Source organism: Physella acuta, unplaced genomic scaffold, assembly GCF_028476545.2.
Source record: "Physella acuta isolate Inbredline_101_S28 unplaced genomic scaffold, ASM2847654v3 ptg001627l, whole genome shotgun sequence".
Lineage (NCBI taxonomy): Eukaryota > Metazoa > Mollusca > Gastropoda > Physidae > Physella > Physella acuta.
In genome coordinates this window covers 222,132-243,195 of record NW_026733141.1, presented here as the reverse complement: position 1 = coordinate 243,195, position 21,064 = coordinate 222,132, and the positions used below count along the sequence as shown (strand labels likewise).

At 35.5% G+C, this 21,064-nt stretch overlaps 1 protein-coding gene across 7 annotated transcripts in view; it reads left to right on the top strand.

Annotated features, from left to right (window-relative positions):
- LOC131929427 (interferon regulatory factor 1) overlaps window positions 1-21,064 on the top strand; it is a 34,501-nt gene that overhangs the window by 9,627 nt on the left and 3,810 nt on the right. For 4 of the 7 annotated variants that reach the window (XM_059285626.1, XM_059285623.1, XM_059285625.1 and 1 more), the window contains exons 2-6: window positions 938-1,075; window positions 18,307-18,592; window positions 19,323-19,493; window positions 19,858-19,886; window positions 20,027-20,570. In XM_059285626.1, the coding sequence (XP_059141609.1) occupies window positions 1,061-1,075; window positions 18,307-18,592; window positions 19,323-19,493; window positions 19,858-19,886; window positions 20,027-20,570 (1,045 nt within the window). In that variant the 5' untranslated portion in view covers window positions 938-1,060. Of the gene's footprint in view, window positions 1-937; window positions 1,076-3,905; window positions 4,340-5,863; window positions 5,907-6,663; window positions 6,684-18,306; window positions 18,593-19,322; window positions 19,494-19,857; window positions 19,887-20,026; window positions 20,571-21,064 lie in introns of those variants that run through there. The other 3 variants (XM_059285627.1, XM_059285630.1, XM_059285628.1) reach the window with 3 other exon arrangements.

Sequence of the window (21,064 nt, the reverse complement as noted above, 5' to 3'; positions counted from 1 at the left end):
AGTGTGTGGGGTGTGACAGGTGAGTGTGTAGGTGGGGACAGGGACAGCTTTGGGTCAAAGTTCACTACTATCAACCTCGGTTTAAGCTACCTACGAACAATCTATGTCAAAGGTAACTCCGAACACCCTGAGCTGAAGCTAACACATGTGCTAGCAGTACCCTTAACACATGATCCCCGCACAGCGCATGTCACATGACACAATATACTTTACCTACATAGACACGGGCCTGGGAACGTACCGTGTGTGGAAGAAGAAGGGGGAAGTCAATCGCCTAGAGGAACGTCTGCACCGCTCCGGTTACCCCACCGGGACATAGGTATATCCTCAGGTAGTCCGTCATGTCAGGCCGCCGTCACGTGACACATTATCTAACTCTCCAGGTAATAGCGATCAGTAGGCTATGTCCCATTTACATCACATAGGTGTGTTGTGCATTGAAAAACACAGCTCGGACGGTCCTTGAAAATCTTGCGATCAAGGTATAATTAATTCCACGCTCACCCCTACCTTTGTTTTCTAATGCCTGCTACCCCTCCCCCATGCTCCATACACAATCACTTCCCTTGGTCCTAAGCAATAGTTTTATAGTGATGCATTATTGGGGTTGATTGGAGAGTGACAGGTTTCCTAATGTTAGCCTAGGGTTTATTACTCACAAAAATGTGTTTAGTAAACACAATATGCAATTTGAGTCTTATACAATGACATGTATATATATATATATATATATATATATATATATATATATATATATATATATATATATATATATATATATACATTGTGTGTGCGTGTGTTACGGCCAAAGCCAAGTTAGTCAAAGTACTGATTAACACCAGCCAATGCGTGTGTAAATTACATCTTTAAAATGTCTGGAATGTTCAAGTCATGTTTTTTGTCATGTCACATTTGACGTGTTTTTTTTTTCTTCCAGTGATCTACTGTGTACATGCGTACGCCATCACTCATCGTCCCGAGTCCCGTGTACACAACCTAAACTGTCAACCTCTGACCGGTACAGTAACAGACGTCAATCCTGTACACAAAGGCCTCCCAGATGACCCGCAGAGCGGTGAGTACAGCTCTATTGGACCCTAGCTTGACCACTGGTCATCGTCCGTCTTTACTAGACTAGTCACATCTTTCTTTATCGACCTTTGACCCTGAATGTTCCGATATTAACCTTTGACCCTGAATGTTTTGATACGATCTAACTTTATGGCATGAAGGCCATTCCATCTGTAATTTGATAGCATTGACGTCAGAAAATAACCATGGCAACTGTAAACAAAGAGTTAACACTCAAACATGGCATATAAAGGGATAAAACATTCGAATTGTTTGCACGATTAAAGCTAAACATCTATGTTTATTAACTGCATTTAATGTACTGTTATTATAAAGATTTAATGAACGTTATTTTCTAAATTTCAATTTGTATGATTTAATGTTATGTTTCTTGTTATACTGTAGTTGTTTCACAATGGATGTGTTGGTTGTTGTATTAACATTGTTGTAAACAATTCTGCCCCCCCCCATCCCATCTAATTATGTGAAATTATATATGGACGGCCCATCATTAACCGTCATTCTTTTCTCAATAACACACACACCTGCCAATACTTTATTAGGATGCGCAGCTGCGGGCACCCGAATTATCACGTTTTTTACTTTCTCGTATATACGAAGTATAGAGAAAGTCTTGTAATCGTGCAAAAAAAAAAAAATCGAGATTTTTGCAAATCTCGACGTTTTGCATCTCACTGATACGGAAAAACATAATTTTGCAATCTTGTCCGTATGTCTGTGTGTCTGTGTGTGTGTGTGTGTGTGTGTGTCCGTGTGTAAACACGATAACTTGAGTACCGTTACAGCTAGGTTGATGAAATTTCATATATAAGTATTTAATCAAAATCGTAGATCCGTATCAACTTTTGAGCGATTTCCGATAACCGGAAGTGGTACTTTTCCTACTTTGAATTTTTCAAAAGCCTATAACTTGAGTACTATTTCAGATAGATAAATGAAATTTCATACGTAAGTAAAAGATCTAATTCTCTACCTTCTATTAAATTTTGAGTCATTTCCGTTGACTGGAAGTAGTACTTTACGCTACTTCCGATTTCTCAAAAAACTAATGTAAATTTTAAAAGTAAAAATAATATTGCGCACTATTATGCGCTTTTTTATTTCGCGTTCACTTGGTGTGCAATTAATTTGTCTACGAGATTTTATTCTATTTTTAAAACTTTAAGTATTTAAAATGGATTAAAAATCATGTCTATAGCCCGAGTTCCCATTCCCTGTTATTTTATATAAGAATATTCGAGAAAGTTTAGGGGAGATCACTCCCGGTTTATTTTTTATTCCATATCTGTTACACCTCGATAGTCACAGTTATAATTTTTGTGTTGGTTGTTGTATTAACATTGTTGTAAATGATTCTGCCCCCCCCCCCCCCCACCCCTCCATCCCATCTAATTATGTGAAATTATTTATGAACGGCCCATCATTAACCGTCATTCTTTTCTCAATAACACATACACCTGCCAATACTTTATTAGGATGCGCAGCTGCGGGCATCCGAATTATCACGTTTTTTTAATTATTTCAATATCTGTTACACCTCGATAGTCACAGTTATATTTTTTTTTATCTTCTGGTAACTTGGCTAAGACTGATTATTTTTAATCACGACGACCTAATTATGACGTAACAGCCGTTCTCTCCGCCGCGCCGGTTGACCACTTGCAGGAAACAGACGCTTGCCCGCGCCGTCCACCGCAGTGACCCGCCGGCGGGAGAGAGCGTGCGGGGCAGACGTGTGGTCGGCCCGGGAGTTCTGGGAAAACTAAAGCTGAGCCACAGCACAGCATCTCGTGCAGGCGAGTTGCGGTTCTTGGTAACTGAAACAAAAAATAAAAACATTCACAGGAAAAACCGATCAATAGTGTTGTTGAGTAGAGGAAAGTTCTGTTGAGTTTATGCAAACATTACGTGTTTACTACATCTTCCCACAGCCATACAATGCATCAATGAAATTTGCGTCGTATATTGTAAAATGTAACAAAATAAAATTTAAAAAAACACGTAATTTTTTTTTAATTTTTTATTTTTTAATATATTTTTGTAATGTTGTACGACAAGGGATAGCTCTGATTGCAACGATAAGATGACATTGACAAAAAAAATTATTTTGATAAAAATTATTACGTGGAAAAGATCAGGTGGGTGGATTCTTCCAGCTAACGATCGCTGACATAGACCTTGCTGATTACCTATGCGAGAGCCATTTCCTGGAAATTGGCATGGGCTAAGAAAGCTAACCCTGCAAAGAAAAGCTGACTCGTGATGCAGAGTTATCTCGCCTTAACCTTACGGCTATGCTAAGTGTAAACTAAGAGGCTGTACGTTCAAGAATAATCTAACACTTTAAAATAGCGTTTTAGAAAATCTTAAATGTTTGTTTTGTTGTTGTTTTTTTAAAGAATATCTCTCTGTTCAGTAATACTTTTATCGGTGTAGTTTTAAGAAATGGAGTGACATTAAGTGTGCGTCGAACATTTTATATATATATATATATATATATATATATATATATATATATATATATATATATATATATATATATATATATATATATATGTAACGTATAAAAAAATTAGCGTGAGTATGAAGTGCTGTCTTATTTCCCGATAATAACACCGCTGCGGTTGTTGACATGTCAACGTGACCTCCGGCCTTGCCCGCCCCTCTATGTCAGCTTTAGCCCGACGTGACGTCACGGAGTTTCTAAGAATCGGAAAACACGCTCGGTGAAGTTTCTCATACCATTCGCGAGACAAAAGATAAATGTTTCAGTTTCAGATAATTCCAATCACTCGAGCGTTTAGAAACTAGAATTTACTGAACTAAAACCTGCTTCTGTGTGGGACAGTCTTCATTTCGACTTGAGCCTTCGGCCACATAGGATTTACGCGTTGTTCATTTCTAGTTACTTCTTTACTTTGTTTTTTTTTTCTAGTATACAACTTCAGTGCTGAATAGAATCACAGATAATTAAATTATTATGTGAATATATAGTATATAGACAGTGATATAATATAATAGTTTACTTTAGTGTGTGAGTACCACTATACGGTAATAGTCCAAATGTGCTCATAATTTACTAAGAAAAGTTAGCTCAAATATTTAATGATAGCGAGTGTGTGTTTACATAAAACATCAATGGGCATCTTCTAACTTTGATGACAGTTTAAGTTTGTTAAATTTAGTTTCAAGATGAACTCAAATTCTGAGATTTTTATTTTCACTGATCCAGAGCCCACGAATAACAGTAAGATTTTTGTTTACGTTGATTTGATTTGATTTTTTTTAATCGATATTGATCTGACAGTGATTACCCATTTATTAAATAAATTAATTAGAACAGAGCGTTTATTTTTAGTTACAATACGGACAATTTAATTGATTTTTAATCAGTTAAATAATTTTAAATCTACCTCAAAGAACAAAAAATTAAAAAAAAATTTTTAATCAAGAGCGTTATATTTCTTTTCTAAAATCTTAAACAAATAGGAACCTTGTAAGCTGGTCTATAATAAACACATCGATATTTCTCTGTTTTGAACACCAAGGCCTACACGACTCCCCCCATCCCTTATTAGTTATTAAGCTGAGAACTTCGATTCAATGCTATGGCTGTGATCCAGACTTAGTCAACATGTGTGGGTTATTTGAACTTAGTCATGTGTGGGTTATTTGAACTTAGTCATGTGTGGGGTATTTGAACTTAGTCATGTGTGGGTTATTTGAACTTAGTCATGTGTGGGTTATTTGAACTTAGTCATGTGTGGGTTATTTGAACTTAGTCAACATGTGTGGGTTATTTGAACTTAGTCATGTGTGGGTTATTTGAACTTAGTCATGTGTCAGGTATTTGAACTTAGTCATGTGTGGGTTATTTGAACTTAGTCAACATGTGTGGGTTATTTGAACTTAGTCATGTGTCAGGTATTTGAACTTAGTCATGTGTGGGTTATTTGAACTTAGTCATGTGTGGGTTATTTGAACTTAGTCATGTGTGGGCTATTTGAACTTAGTCATGGGTGGATTATTTGAACTTAGTCATGTGTGGGTTATTTGAACTTAGTCATGTGTGGGTTATTTGAACTTAGTCATGTGTGGGTTATTTGAACTTAGTCAACATGTGTGGGTTATTTGAACTTAGTCAACATGTGTGGGTTATTTGAACTTAGTCATGTGTGGGTTATTTGAACTTAGTCATGTGTGGGTTATTTGAACTTAGTCATGTGTGGGTTATTTGAACTTAGTCAACATGTGTGGGTTATTTGAACTTAGTCATGTGTGGGTTATTTGAACTTAGTCAACATGTGTGGGTTATTTGAACTTAGTCAACATGTGTGGGTTATTTGAACTAAGTCACGGGTGGTTTATTTGAACTTAGTCATGTGACATGGGTGTATTATTTGAACTTAGTCATGTGTGGGTTATTTGAACTTAGTCACGGGTGGTTTATTTGAACTTAGTCATGTGACATGGGTGTATTATTTGAACTTAGTCATGTGTGGGTTATTTGAATCTGGTCATGTGTGGGCTATTTGAACTTAGTCAACATGTGTGGGTTATTTGAACTTAGTCAACATGTGTGGGTTATTTGAACTTAGTCAACATGTGTGGGTTATTTGAACTTAGTCATTTGTGGGTTGTTTGAACTCAATATATGTGGGTTACTTAAAGTCCTACTTTGCCTTGAATTGGTGCCGACAGTAAACAACTGTTGCTAGTGAAGCAACCTAAGATGGCCGCCCATCACGTGACTAAACCGCTATATCCGACTACACTACCTCGTCATCTTGTGTAAGGTGAACCCATATGTTAGGGTCAGTAGGTTTTTTGTGTGTTAGTTTTATTAATACAAAAATTATTTTTGCAATCTTTAATTGGTAACAAACCAGTCATTGTTTATGTTGCTTCTGTGTTCACGGCAGTTTGTGATGCATTCGATAAAAAACAAAACTTCACATCGTTTGTTTACCAACGAGAGGGATAATTTTATGTTTTTGCAAATTATTGATTTATCGATTCCAAATGCATTAATTTCACAACTTCCAATTTATATTTCAGTCAACTTTGGTGTTTTATTTCTTTAAGCTAATTAAGTAGTTAAATGAACAAAGTTGTAACAAAAAACGAGTTTTGTGTGAATGCAATCAACGAGCACCGAACTAGCACCCAAATTTTACACTATTCTAAAGTTTTCAACAAAAGAGAAAAATTAATATTTAAATCTTGAAATGTCAATACAACTACGTGTTGTTTTAGTATTCAGATCGTTTTTTTTTAAATTACTTTTTTTTTTAAATTTCAAGTTGTTGTTTTTTTTTACTAATATTTTCGCCGATGTTTTCGTGTCGACAAAACTAAGAATAATTCATGGCTACAGAACGAAGGTGTACGACAGTTGACCTCCCCAACTGTTGCCGCTGGTAACTCCCTCAAAGTATCCCAAAAGCACGATGAAGCTGGTTAAAAAACAACCCCAAAGATTATCTACCAGGGTCACGTGACATAAGTACGACATAAGCCGTGGGCTAGGTGGCAGAAATGCAGCGAGCTAGGTCTAGATCTTGTACTAATCGTATGCAACCAGTTGTCATGTAAGTTCATTTTGGGGAAGTTTTCGGTCAAGTCTTTGTTAAAAATTAGCCAATAGAATCTAGACTGATACTTTTTCATTTGTTTTGGTCTTTTTGTTTTGAATACTGGAGAAAAGCGTGTCTTGTTGTTTTAGAATAAGGGACAAGTCGGGTGTAGCAAGCAATTGTAGGCATTTTCTACATTCGCTAGTCGTGTGCTCTTTTTTTGAGTTCTATAACGCCTGAAATGTTCCAAAATTATTTTTTAAAATTGTTTCTTGTTTTTTTTTCTAACAATACAGCTTTTTTTAAGCTTCAGTTCTGTAAATGTTGTTCTTTATTAACTCAAAGGTGCTTTATTTGTTTATTTTCTTTTAATAGTGCGATTCCAGATGTCGGATTTTACACACTTATTTTTAGGTGGAAAAATAAAAATAAAATAAATTTAATTTAATGTTAGGATTTGCTCAATTTTTAATTCGCAATTTTCTTCGTTTGTCGCTGATTCATTGAGCTATGACGCACTGTGTGATTTTTTAACAGTAAAAATCTTTTATTTAAAAATAAAATTAAAAGTTTTTTTAAACCTTTGTTTTGTTTTTTGAAGTAAAACTTTTCTTTTTATCTCGCATGAAAAGCAAAATGAATTTCTGTACTTCTGTTTGAAGTTTGAGATAATTTTCCAAATGAAGTACTACATTTTTTTCCACGAAGAAGACTCGCGTTCAAAATTCACACGTTTTCGTATGAATATCTACATCATTTTATGTACAGAAATTCATACGAAAACGTGTATTTTAAAATTCAGCTAGTTTAAAAAAAATGTTTAAGCTGAATCAGTATAATTTCAACTAAATTAACATCGTCGATTTTAATTCGTAAGTCGTTTGCGAAATTTGTAGTTTCTACCCTGAAAAAAAAAACACCGAGCCAGAAATTGTATAGTTAAGTGATAGCAAATGTCGGGTGTGATCAATTTAAAAACGATGACCAGCATTCTAAAAAAAATATAGATTCTTTATACTAATAAAAATTATCACAAAATACTTTTCAAACTTAAGTTTTTTATCATAACATTTTCTTCAATGTATTTGTATTTTCGGGCTTAAAATTATAAAACATCTTTTGCGCTGATAAGTACCAATTTTTTTGTTGTTGTAAATATTAAACCCTACTGTAGGAATAAAATAACTTTAAATGCTTTTTCTAGAAGTAAAACGGCTATAAAGGGTTTTTGACAGCGTGCCGATACATTTTTCATACCGTTTCTAGCGCAACAATGAATGCTGTGCTTGACCGCTCAGTGTGTTGAAGCTTGACCACATGAATAAACTGAATTTAAACAATGATTTTAATTTAAACAAACTAGCTTAAAATAGTCAACTAATGTTCAGTTTCTTGTGTGATTGAAGTACGCATTGTAAAATACTCAGTCGCACAATATCTGTAGTCCTTTGTAATAATAGACACACACAAAGAACAAACGCAGTGACATACAAATATACGTGACTTTTGCTGCTATAAGCCATGGTGTGAATACATGAAATAAAAACACTTCAGAAAATCATAGACAGTGAAAAGCAAAAATTATGTAGCTTTTTAAACATTACATCACGCAACACTTATAAGAAATTGTAAAGAGTTTTTAAATACAAATTAAGATCACTTAACTATACAATTTCTGGCTCGGTGTTTTTTTTTTCAGGGTAGAAACTACAAATTTCGCAAACGACTTACGAATTAAAATCGACGATGTTAATTTAGTTGAAATTATGCTGATTCAGCTTGAACATTTTTTTTTAAACTAGCTGAATTTTAAAATATATGCTAAATTTAGTGAAGCTGTCCATATGTATCTTACTATATTCACATTTAGGTTAAACTATACGCGATTAGCTTAAACAATACTAATTTACAATATACAATTATAGTTTAGATTGTACACATTTAGGTGAAACTATGCACAATTCGTATTAGCTATAAATTAACTTATACGATATAAATGTAGATAAAATTATTCATAATTTGTTTAAACTATTCACATTTAGCTTAAACAACAGTAGTTTTGCTTATAATATACAAATGTGGCTGTAACTAAACACATTTAGTTTAAAGTATACAAATTTAGTTTAAGCAATAGATATTTAGTATACATATTTTGTATACACACGTAAATTAAACAATACACAATTTTTTTAAAACTATACACTTTTAGTTTAAACTATTTACATTTAGTTGTAACTACACACACCTTAAATACCATAAACATTTAGTTTAAGCAATGCACATTTAATTATACAATACACATTAAGTATAAACTATATACGTTTTTAAAACTCAAGAAAAAATGGTATACTCCCCTTTTGACAAGAAACTTCCATCTAATTACCAATCAGCAGAGATGTTATAGATGTTCCCAACGTTGGAAAATAAACAATATGAAAATCTACAGCTTCCTAGCAAAACTTTAGTATGGCGGTTTAAAAAAAAAAGTCACAGCCGGCTCCTGAATAAACCAAAAATCTGGGCGCTACCCCCCCCCCCCCCCCCCCAATCCTCTTGCACCGTATACTTAGTTTAGAACCCAAATTGGGGATACTGAAACAAGAGAGACGAATGAAGTATCATGAATTGTTTAGGTACACGATCCAGTTTTTTTTATGAGTTGTGCTGAGTAGCTTAGTGTGTGCAATTCGATGCTTCTTTGTGTTTTTCTATCGATGGACAGTTGTTATCCTATTGTTAACACGGGTTGTCTAGTATCTCAAAAAAAATCTTTGTAATTAATCTAAAATACATTGACATTTGCAGGCACACGATAAAAAATCTGTCGATAATAAGTAGCATCATGCTTAACATTAATTAGACTGCGTTTTTAAAAGTGTACTAATTAGGTATTGAATACAGCTAATAGTCTTTGTATTTAAATTTCAGTAAATGTAGAATCTATAATTTATGAAGTATGCAGAACAGACAAAAATTGATATAAGGTTTTCAATTTGTTTTTTTTTTTTTAATAATAAGTAATAATTATACCTTTTTATAATTTAATGCTAGATCAATTAATTTCTCTGTAATTTTACAAGATTGATTCCTCTTTAATTGTCAACATCGTGGGTTTCAAAATTTGCGAAATAAATTTCACCGACTTCTGCTAGTCTCTAAATCGATTTGTTTAAAAGTTGACACGATGACACATAGATCAAGATCTGATGTGACATAACCGTTGACATCGTTAGATGTTTAATTATTTTTTAATTAATTCAAGATAGCTATAGAAGGTACTCGTTTTCTGCGCCATTTAATACATTCGGCGCGTTCAATTTGGTACGGAAGTTTCTTAGTTCTGCTTTTCTATTTTACTAAAGCTATAATGTATTAAAAGTATTAAATAATAATTTTATTTTTACACTAAAAACAAGGGAAAAAATTACTATCTTTAAATATATAATAATACAGCATTATTTATCTAGGCCCTAACTATATAGAAAAGAGTGGGTCTCTATATTATGTATTGAATATCCTTACTCATACTTTAACCCGTAAGTCTCGAGTTCGAATCCGGGTTCAAGTCAGTAGACCGTCCTTGAGTCCACCCAAATCTGATGGGTACCTATTTCACGTTAGGGAAAGTAAAGGCGGCTGTGCATAATGCTGACCACACTATATGCCGAGGTCACAGAAACAAGTGAACTCTACTTCACTTGCCCTATAGACCGTCAGGTTCGAAAAGGAACTTTACTTTTTACATTACTCATAATTTATGAGCGAACACCGCTTTTCTTTTAGTCCTGTAGTGCACTACTATTTATCAAATTAGAATTTTTGACATTTGGTTCGTACCTTAAATAACTGTTCGTAAACATGAGGAACGTTGGCCAATTTTAACAATTTATAGCTGTTCGAAAATTGAACATTTATTTTAGCAATGTATACATTTTTCAAATTTTAACATCAAGTCTTACGTCAATAATTTATTACTTTTTCAACACTGGTAATGGATTCATTTAATGTTTTCAAATTTTCCAACATTCCTCGTTCATTTCAACAAGTTCTAACTTTTACAACGAAAAACAAAAAAAAAACGCACATCCTTGATACCACTTTGCAAACACAAACTATCGAATAATTCTCATTGCAATAGATTTAATAGAAAAACATTAAAACTGATATGTATTTCAATGAAATTAAATTTAACACAACACCGTGGTTCAATTACAGGAATAATTACCAAAACATAGACTTGGATAGGCACAATGCGCATAAAAGTATAAAGTTTGTGGCCACATAATTTACATAGACATATATTTTTAAATTCGTGACTTAATTTTAAAACTGAAAATTATTTACTGATTGTTAACAGATCGAAAATGTTCTTACCATAAACATTTACCCATCAATGTAGAATCAACAACTGTACATCAATGTACAATTAGCAACTATACACTAGGGTACAAGCAACAACTTTACACATCAATGTACAATCAACAACTTTACACATCAATGTACAATCATCAACTTTACACATCAATGTACAATCAACAACTTTACACATCAATGTACAATCAACAACTTTACACATCAATGTACAATCAACAACTTTACACATCAATGTACAATCAACAACTTTACACATCAATGTACAATCAACAACTTTACACATCAATGTACAATCAACAACTTTACACATCAATGTACAATCAACAACTTTACACATCAATGTACAATCAACAACTTTACACATCAATGTACAATCAACAACTTTACACATCAATGTACAATCAACAACTTTACACATCAATGTACAATCATCAACTTTACACATCAATGTACAATCAACAACTTTACACATCAATGTACAATCAACAACTTTACACATCAATGTACAATCAACAACTTTACACATCAATGTACAATCATCAACTTTACACATCAATGTACAATCAACAACTTTACACATCAATGTACAATCAACAACTTTACACATCAATGTACAATCAACAACTTTACACATCAATGTACAATCAACAACTTTACACATCAATGTACAATCAACAACTTTACACATCAATGTACAATCAACAACTTTACACATCAATGTACAATCAACAACTTTACACATCAATGTACAATCATCAACTTTACACATCAATGTACAATCAACAACTTTACACATCAATGTACAATCAACAACTTTACACATCATTGTACAATCAATAACTTTACACATCAATGTACAATCAACAACTATACACATCAATGTACAATTAACAACTTTACACATCAATGTACAATCAACAACTTTACACATCAATGTACAATCAACAACTTTACACATCAATGTACAATCAACAACTTTACACATCAATGTACAATCAACAACTTTATATTCATACTACAACAAGTCCTTTAACTTCTGCTTGAGCAATTAAAAATATTGCCCTTCTGGACTTTTATTTCAAATGTTGAAAACTTTTCCGATTGTTAACAGCGTATTTGATGTATATTCAAATTATATACTTTACAAATGATAAACTACCTTTTCTTTTTTTAAAATCACATTAAATTAAAATGCCCAAACACAAATATATCCACAACACAATTATCTACACTAATCAAAGAGTGTTAATTAAACTTTTTATGGTCGGTGTAACTTGACTCAGTTTTCAAAGAGTAGTCGCTGCCACAGTACCTCGAGGTACGAACAATAGTCTGTGAAACAGTTGCTTCTGCGTACGAACCGTAATCAGTGTCTTATTGCCTCTTTGTTCGAACACTAGTCGCGGCCACAGTGTCTCGCGGTACAAACAGTGATTATGGATAAAAACCGAATGACCTTTCAAAAGATTAAAAATTCAAGCGTGTTCTACTGAGGCCATTTCTATGTACCGTTGTTCTACTGAGGCGAGTTCTATGTACCGTTGTTCTACTGAGGCCAGTTCTATGTACCGTTCGCAGAATTCTAATGCCAGATTGTTTTCACTTAATTAATATTTCACGAGTCAGCCCTCTCTATTCTATCGATCCAGCTGGTGAATTTGATATCACATTTCTATGCAGATGAATGAATTGATTAGTTTAATCTTAATGACTTGTGAACATACACACAATATATATATATATATATATATATATATATATATATATATGTGTGTGTGTGTATATATATATGTATATATATATATATATATATATATATATATATATATATATATATATATATATATATATCTTTATAGGCCTATATATATATATATACATATATATATATATTTATATATATATATTTATATATATATATATATATATATATATATATATATATATATATATATGATGTATGTATAAAACAGAAGCATTGCCATAATCTAATCTGTGGATTGTTAACCAATCTCTGATTGTATCTAGCTGATATCGGTTGCCCCACGTTATCTGATGTTATACCAATGCTTGGGTTAATAACTAGCCTCGTATCACGTCATGATCAGTGGTCTCTCAAACCACAAGGGACAACAATTCTGCTGCCATGCTGCCAGATCTACTGGCCTCAATGTTGTAGCTGAAGGTTTAAACCTTCAGTCGTGCCGTGTGTTTTATTTCGGCGATTGTTTGATATTTGTTTACATTGAAACCGTTCGATTGATTTCAAAGCTGAAGAGGGAAAAGTTGTGATCGTTACGTGAAAAAAAGTCCAGAAATCAATAAGGTAAAATAAGGTATGGTTGTTAGTTCGAAGGATTAGATATTTTTTTTAAGTGTTTAGAAATGAAAAATAAAGCCATATTTTGGATTTGGATTTCAGATTTAAATTGAGTTTACTAATAAATCCTTTGAACAATCAATATTGTAACATTACTTACACAAAAATAAATTTAATCCTCAAATAAAAACAAAGGTGGGCTATTTTAGTTCAAACAGGTGGAAGGGCTACATTACAGTTATGTGTGTGTTGGGGGGGGGGGTGAGGGCTAGCTGGAAGGTACGGTTTCAATATTCTGTTTGCCCATCTGATCCAAATAGCTGCAAAAAATAAATAAATCTAAGACATATGTGTTACAGGCTTCTTAAGCACCATCTGTAATGGATCCTTTGTTTGGCCCGATTTCTGACAATTTGGCTCCCAAGTCGCATCATAGGTTATCATTTGGCCTTTGTCTCTAGAATTTGTGGTGTGTTTTGTTTCACGTAAACGGATAAAAATATGGTGGGTCACGCTTGTTACTGTGGAAGGGGGGGGGGGGGGTGGAGCTTAGCACTGGCACTAAACGTGGAAGATCTCTGGTCACAGAAGCGAGGAAGTCTCGAACCCACGTTGCCAGTCGCTATGATCCGTGTGTTGCCACCTGATATTTCCTTCCTCTTTACTTCAAAGGCAAGATTGTTTTTAATATACACTAACATACTCTTGAAGTAGCGAGTCATCCATGGTACGGCTAAAACTTGTGTCCAGTTCAAATAGCGTATGTATTGTTTGTAAATATCACTCCGTCGCTAACCAAAACACGAAACGGCAACTCCCAACACTAAGCCAATGTGAAAAAAAGGCTTCTTTACCCACTGTTGTTGCCGTTTTAAAATAAAGTTTATAATAATAATTATTATTATTATTACTATTATAATAACTATTATTATTAATATTATTATTATTATTTTAAATTATCATCATCATTATGTAAACATTCACCAAGCTGAGTAAAAACTTAGTACCCATCCTCAAAAGCCCGCGACACAGCGATAAAGATAATGAGATACCCCAAAAAGGCATTGCACGACTTCAAAATTCAGTCAGATCCTAAAAATCAGTCCACCATCCAGAGACCATTTCAAGTCTACCCGCGTATCTGTTGTCAACTTCTGGTGTATAAATTAATATAATTCTATATTTCAAAATCAAAGTCTACTCCGTATAGGAAATGTCCGTCCTTATATATGTCCTTATCCCAGGGGTCGGCAACCTTTTGAAGCGGAAGAGCCAACAGTTACAATTTTCAATATTTCACTGGTTTAAAAGAGCCACTAACATTTTTTTATTTCAATTTTTTTTTTATTAAGATTATTAGTATTTGTGCAAGGAGCTGGAGAGCCGCATCTTGATATCAAAAGAGCCGCATGCGGCTCGCGAGCCGCAGGTTGCCGACCCCTGGTTTAACCCAGGGGTCGGAAACCTTTTGAAGCGGAAGAGCCAAAAGTTACAATTTTCAAAATTTCCCTGGTTTTAAAGAGCCACTAACATTTTTTTTATTTCAAATATTTTATTTTTTGATTAAGATAGTATTTGTGCAAGGAGCTGGAGAGCCGCATCTTGATATCAAAAGAGCCGCATGCGGCTCGCGAGCCGCAGGTTGCCGACCCTTGCCTTATCCCATGCCACATCTAACATAATAAATTGCTTGATCTAAATGCATAAACAAAACGTAACAAAGGCACGCGAGACCCTAACCCTGAACGTTAACATAAACCTTAGACAAAGGTTGACGACCTCCGACTCGAAAATCGCCTTTGGCTCTTTGGCTGAACGAACGCCCCCTTTTCTCTAGTTATAATTTGTCGTAACGAGGTAATAGTGAGGTGTGAAGATCGATCAATATAACCTGTAGAAATGTTTCTACAATTGAAATAACAAATCAAATATAACTTTCAGGGTGCCAGAAATGTTTGGCGTAATCATGTTAAGTTGAATTTTAGTCTAAGTTTAATTACTAAACTTATAATCGTATTTTATTACTACCAGATTTTTTTTTTATTATCGTTTGTTTAAAATAAAAATCATTATAAGGTTACATTTCGTCAATAATTTTTGCGAGAAAATTTTAAAAAATAAAAGAATATCCATGAAGTTTTCCTATAACATTGCTATGAAAATTATTCGTATGTATAAATTGAAAGTTTGAGGGGGGGTGCAAATCCCGGGCGCCGGGAAGGGTCTGTCCGTACCTTGTATACCCCCCCCCCCTACACACACACCTAGCGACGACATTTTTCTAAATTTGAGTGACCTTGTAAACACAGCGATCGGCGCAAACATGACATGCAACTGGCATGTTCCGAGACACATAATCACGTTCATGTGCCGCCATTTTCAAATTACATTATTCTGCACCAGCCCCTAAAACGGGCAAATACTAAAACACAAAAGGCCATAATATTAATAAACTACAAAGGGAAAATAAATTACTTGACCACCTGCCCATTTGAAGGTTAAAATGTACAAGATATTCAAACTGTATGTGAAGTGTATTTAAAAAGCTAGAATGGTCCTTCAACTTTAAAAAAATATGTTACTCTTTGTTTTAAGTGCCTTATTGTGTGTGTCTAACGTCAATACAAAATCTATAGTATTGGTCTGTTGAGCTCATCGCCAATGCAATCAGTCGTCAATCTGTCATTATACTAATTTAAAATAACCCTGGAAACAAAAATTGATTATTGGTTATTGATTGGGAAACTAATTATAACGTTAGAGCTATAGGTTGATATTTGACCTCGAACCGGGAAGGAAGGCGTTTCTTGAAGGTGACGTGTTTTCACACCTTGTGTTACCTGAAGTATTATATCGGTGTTTTGAGTGTGAAATGTATGAAATATTATTATCGTGTGGGGATATATGAAATATTATATTCGTGGGGAAGATGTATGAAATATTATTTTTCGTGTGGGGTGTGTGAAATATTCTATGGAATGTGTGAAATATTATATTCGTGGGGGAAGGGGGGGTGTGAATTATTATTCTATGAATTGTATAAAATATATACTAATGTGTGTGATGTATAAAATAACGTCGTTATTGAGATAGCGTTATGGGGTCGTTATTATTACACCAATAGTGTTACTTGAATGCATGTTATATAGAGCGTCAGTATTATATTATTGTCGTTACACTTTTTTTTTTCAAATCTTTCACGAACGTTTATTGATTTCTTCGGAGGAAATGTTCAGATCGATTTAGATTTGGTTATCGAGATATTAAAATTACGAATTTCGGTGGATATAAAAAGTATCATTTTCACTTCCTGTTGTGTCCATATCAACTCCGTAGCTTCCCATTCACAACTGCCCCCCCCCTCACATTTCCCCCCCCCCCCTCCCCCCACCTCCCCCGGTGGGTGATTACCTAACTTCCGGGTTTAACGTAAGGACGTGCAATATTCTTGTAGTGGCTGCTGTGCATACTACAGCTATAGATCGATGGACTGTAGCCTTCGATTATTTTCTTTATAATGATCTCAAGGCCTTTGAGATCGTTCATGCTAAGCATATAGTGGTAGCATTGTCCCAACATGTGGTGGTAGCATTGTCCCCAGTATAGGGTGGTAGCATTGTCCCAACATGTGGTGGTAGCATTGTCCCAACATGTGGTGGTAGCATTGTCCCCAGTACATGGTGGTAGCATTGTCCCAACATGTGGTGGTAGCATTGTCCCCAGTACATGGTGGTAGCATTGTCCCAACATGTGGTGGTAGCATTGTCCCCAGTACATGGTGGTAGCATTGTCCCCAGTACATGGTGGTAGCATTGTCCCCAGTATAGGGTGGTAGCCCTCTAACTTCCTGGTGTCACACAAGACGTCGCCGCGTCATTTTGTGTATTACATAAAGCGTTTGGCCTAAGTTGTGACCTACTTCCTTGTTCCAGAACTTTGCATTAGCCTAGTCAGTTTTTATCTGATTGCACTGTGCCACACACGTCACTGTCTATCACGACACGAGGTGGGATTTTATAAAAGGTATTCTCTGGGTTCCTGTCTCGGTGGGGGGGGGGGAGGGGGGGGGGGTTCGACACATTTTCGGCGATTTTAGTCAATCCTTTCTGAGAGTATACAAAAAAAAATATGCGCTGGTTGTTAATATTGTTTTACGTTGTCTGCATAACTTTTATTCTCATCGATATGTATGTTATCAAAACATTTGGAAACACCTCAACCCAAAAAAAAAATTGTATGCGTGTTGGTAGCTCTCAATTCCACCCAAGAACCTGACTATAGCGAAAATTGGTGTATCCAAAGAACAAAACCCTTGGTCATCATAGTTTTGGCTCTTCCATACAGTCGACCTTTAATTTGTCTATGCTTTTCTCTCTCTAAGCAAAACTATTTTAAGGCCGTTCTCACAAAGTTGGCCTACATGTAGTCGCGCTAGTGTTAAAATTAAAATTGCCTACGTAAATGAAACCTTATATAGCGTTCAACTGAAGTCTTTTAATGTTCACACGCCATGAAGTTTTAAAATGATCTCGATTCTTTTCATATGCCTACTTGTGATTATACGTTTAACTAATACAATTACGGTTTTTTTTTTATGTTAATCAATCGTTGTAAGATAAGAATGTTTGCTAAGAAGTTATCGAAGTTTTTTTATGACAGCTCCTTTATGGAATCGATAAAGACACATCTAGCCTTAGGGTTAATCCATCGTATTTTTTTTAATGCGAACTTTATTCGATTAATGGGGTGTGGCTAATAAAAAAAACCTGTTTTAAGTATATGGCTTTAAGATGGGGGCCCATGGTTTTTTTTTTCAACATGAAGAAAACTTTGCGCAGACGCGAAAATCCTGATTCGATTAATGGGGTGTGGCTTACGGAAAAATCAGTCTATATCTTGAGTATATTGCATTAAAATGACGTCCATTTTTTTTTGTACCAACAGATGAAGGAAAGAGTGAGCAGACGGTGCCGGAAAGCTGTCGTCATGCCGCCCACGCTGAGGTACAGGTCCAGCAGTAACAGCAACAGCCGAGTGAGAAACCGCCCCGGCGCACGCATGCGTATGAGGGCTTGGCTGGAGAAACTCCTCAACGACGAGTCTTGCCGAGGACTGGAGTGGAAAAACCGCGAGAAAAAGGAGTTCACCATCGTCTGGCGCCACGCCTCTAGTCACGGCTTTGTCGAGTCGGAACACGGGGATGTTTTTCTAAAATGGGCCCAGCACACAGGTTGGTCTTTATGGCTTCATGTTACAGCCCTAAGCTTTAGCAGTGTTTCTTCCAGACTTTTTTTCTCCGGGGGGGGGGGGGGCACTTGAAATCTTCGGGGGGGGGGCGGTAAACTTTCTTCGAGGGGGGGGGGGGCGGACACTGTTAAAAGTATATATTTTCTACATAAATTATATAAATTTCGTTTCGTTCGGGGGGGGGGGGGGGTAAAAAAATGTCGGGGGGGGGCTTTGCCCCCCCCCCCCCCAAGAGATGCCTGGAAGAAACTCTGAGCTTTAGGCTACTCATCATCGACTTTTCACACGCCTGTCCTAGACACATGGTGCAGATGAAGTAGAACCTATCTGTTTCAATGACCACGGCATACATGGGGTCAACACTATGCCCACCCGCCTGACTGTCCCTAATGTCAATCAGGTACCCTCGAAAGCTGAGTGGACTCAGGAAAGTCCTACAAACTCGAGCCCGGGATTGAACCCAAGACTTTCCAGTTAACAGTCGTAAGCCCTACCATCCGACCACCTCTTTTTTTTTAAATGCCTACCTATATCAATCTATCAGATTGCTAATAACCCCTTAGGGTAGTAGTTTTACATAATAGTAGATTACAAAATATTTTTTTTCTCTGGTTAATTGAATAATAATAATAGAAAGCTTATCCTTTAAAATTGTATAATCCTCCTTGCGTGAATAAAATGATACGAGCTGTGAAAATATGTTCTCTCTACAGGAAAGATCAACCAACAATCTCCTGGAAACCACTCCAGTAACAAAAGCAACTTCCGGTGCGCCTTGCACAGTCTCAAAGACTGCATTGAGCTAACTGGCAAGGGGGATAAAAAGGGGGAACAGGCCAAACGAACCTTCAGGTTTATTGATCCAGGCCACCCTGAATACAACAGTAAGTCTACTAGCCAGGCAATCTTTATTGTAATCACTTATTTAACAATCACTCAACTCGTTTATTTTTACTCAACGTGGTGAATTAAATTCAATAAATTCTCAACTATTTTCCATAGTCCATTAACCATTTTCATCAGTCACTATAAAAATATAGATAAATCATTGCTTTATCACCTTAATTTAGCTATGGCTGGCAACCTACCTCTAGCTCATTTGAAGACCACACCTATGTGTGATACATCCCCTTTATATCTCAATACACAACTATAATTAGACCTTTTGTTATTGTTGTTTAACTCCTATTCCACCAAGCTAATTTAGAATTGTCAAACATTTTAACTTGGTTTTTTTTCTATTTACAGAAAAAAGGAAAGCAGGAAAAAGGTCACAGGTAAAATATATATATATATATTTTAGCACATTTTTGCTAATTTGCAACACAGATTTTTAAAATCACTTTGTTGAAATTTTTCCTTTATCTTTAGTATCTGAAACAGATTGTGGTATAATAATAATAAATATTTTTTTTAGAAGTCATATGCCACAGGAGATGACCATGACACCAAACCTTCATACCTGCATGAGATCAATGACTCTGAGAGTGGCTGCAGCTCCACAGACAGCCTGCCGTCCACATCTACAGCGCAGGCGCTCTTCTCTGGAAAAAGTTTAAACTTACACCACAGTGATATACACTACCCTGACACCTCTAGCCTGCAGGCGCCAGTGTCTTTCAGCCAGGCCACCACCGCAGCCCTCACTGGCTTCACGTTCACACCATCCACCCACAGCGCCACGTCAAGAAACACTGTACCAAAGCTGGACATGCTGCTGGCGCCCTCTTCTGGATCTCATCAAGCTGAAAACCCCAGTGTGAGCCAATCCAACTTGGGCGGTTCCCCAGTAACTATCACAACTGAAACCAGCCCTGATGGAATTACAACCATAATTCTTCAGGCAACAAACTCTTTTACTAATTCCACATCCACCTCGCAGCTAGACTCTGTAACACAGAGGGACATAAAAATGGAGCTGTCGCCTAGCCTCACCACACAGCAGGGGACAAGTGACACATGTAAGATTAATCAGGACTGTCTTCATGACATGCAGTGTTTCTTCCAGACTTTTTTTTTCTCTGGTGGGGGGTGGGGGGGGGGGGGGTGGCAGTAGAGATGCCTTAAAGAATTTCTGATTACATGTCCCAGCTTATCTTAATTTGAAAAACTATTTCTAAACTAGTTTGACTTACCACAGTGCTAATCTAGCTACAATTCCCAATCTTAATCCGAAATAAAACTTCTAAACTAATTGAACTGACAAGTGACTCTCCATATGACCTTCTTAACTTATTCCTGAGGAGCAAGGGGCTTTGGCTGGCCTACTTTCTTTTTCCCTGTCCAATTATAATTAGAAATAAAACTTCTACACTACTTTAACTGACCAACGCTTGTCCTCATACTAATTAAAACAAAAACAGCTACAATGTCCAGTTGTAATTAGAAATAAAACTTCTAAACTCATTTAACAAACTGGTGATTATCATTAAACCTATGTTAATCCAGCTCAATT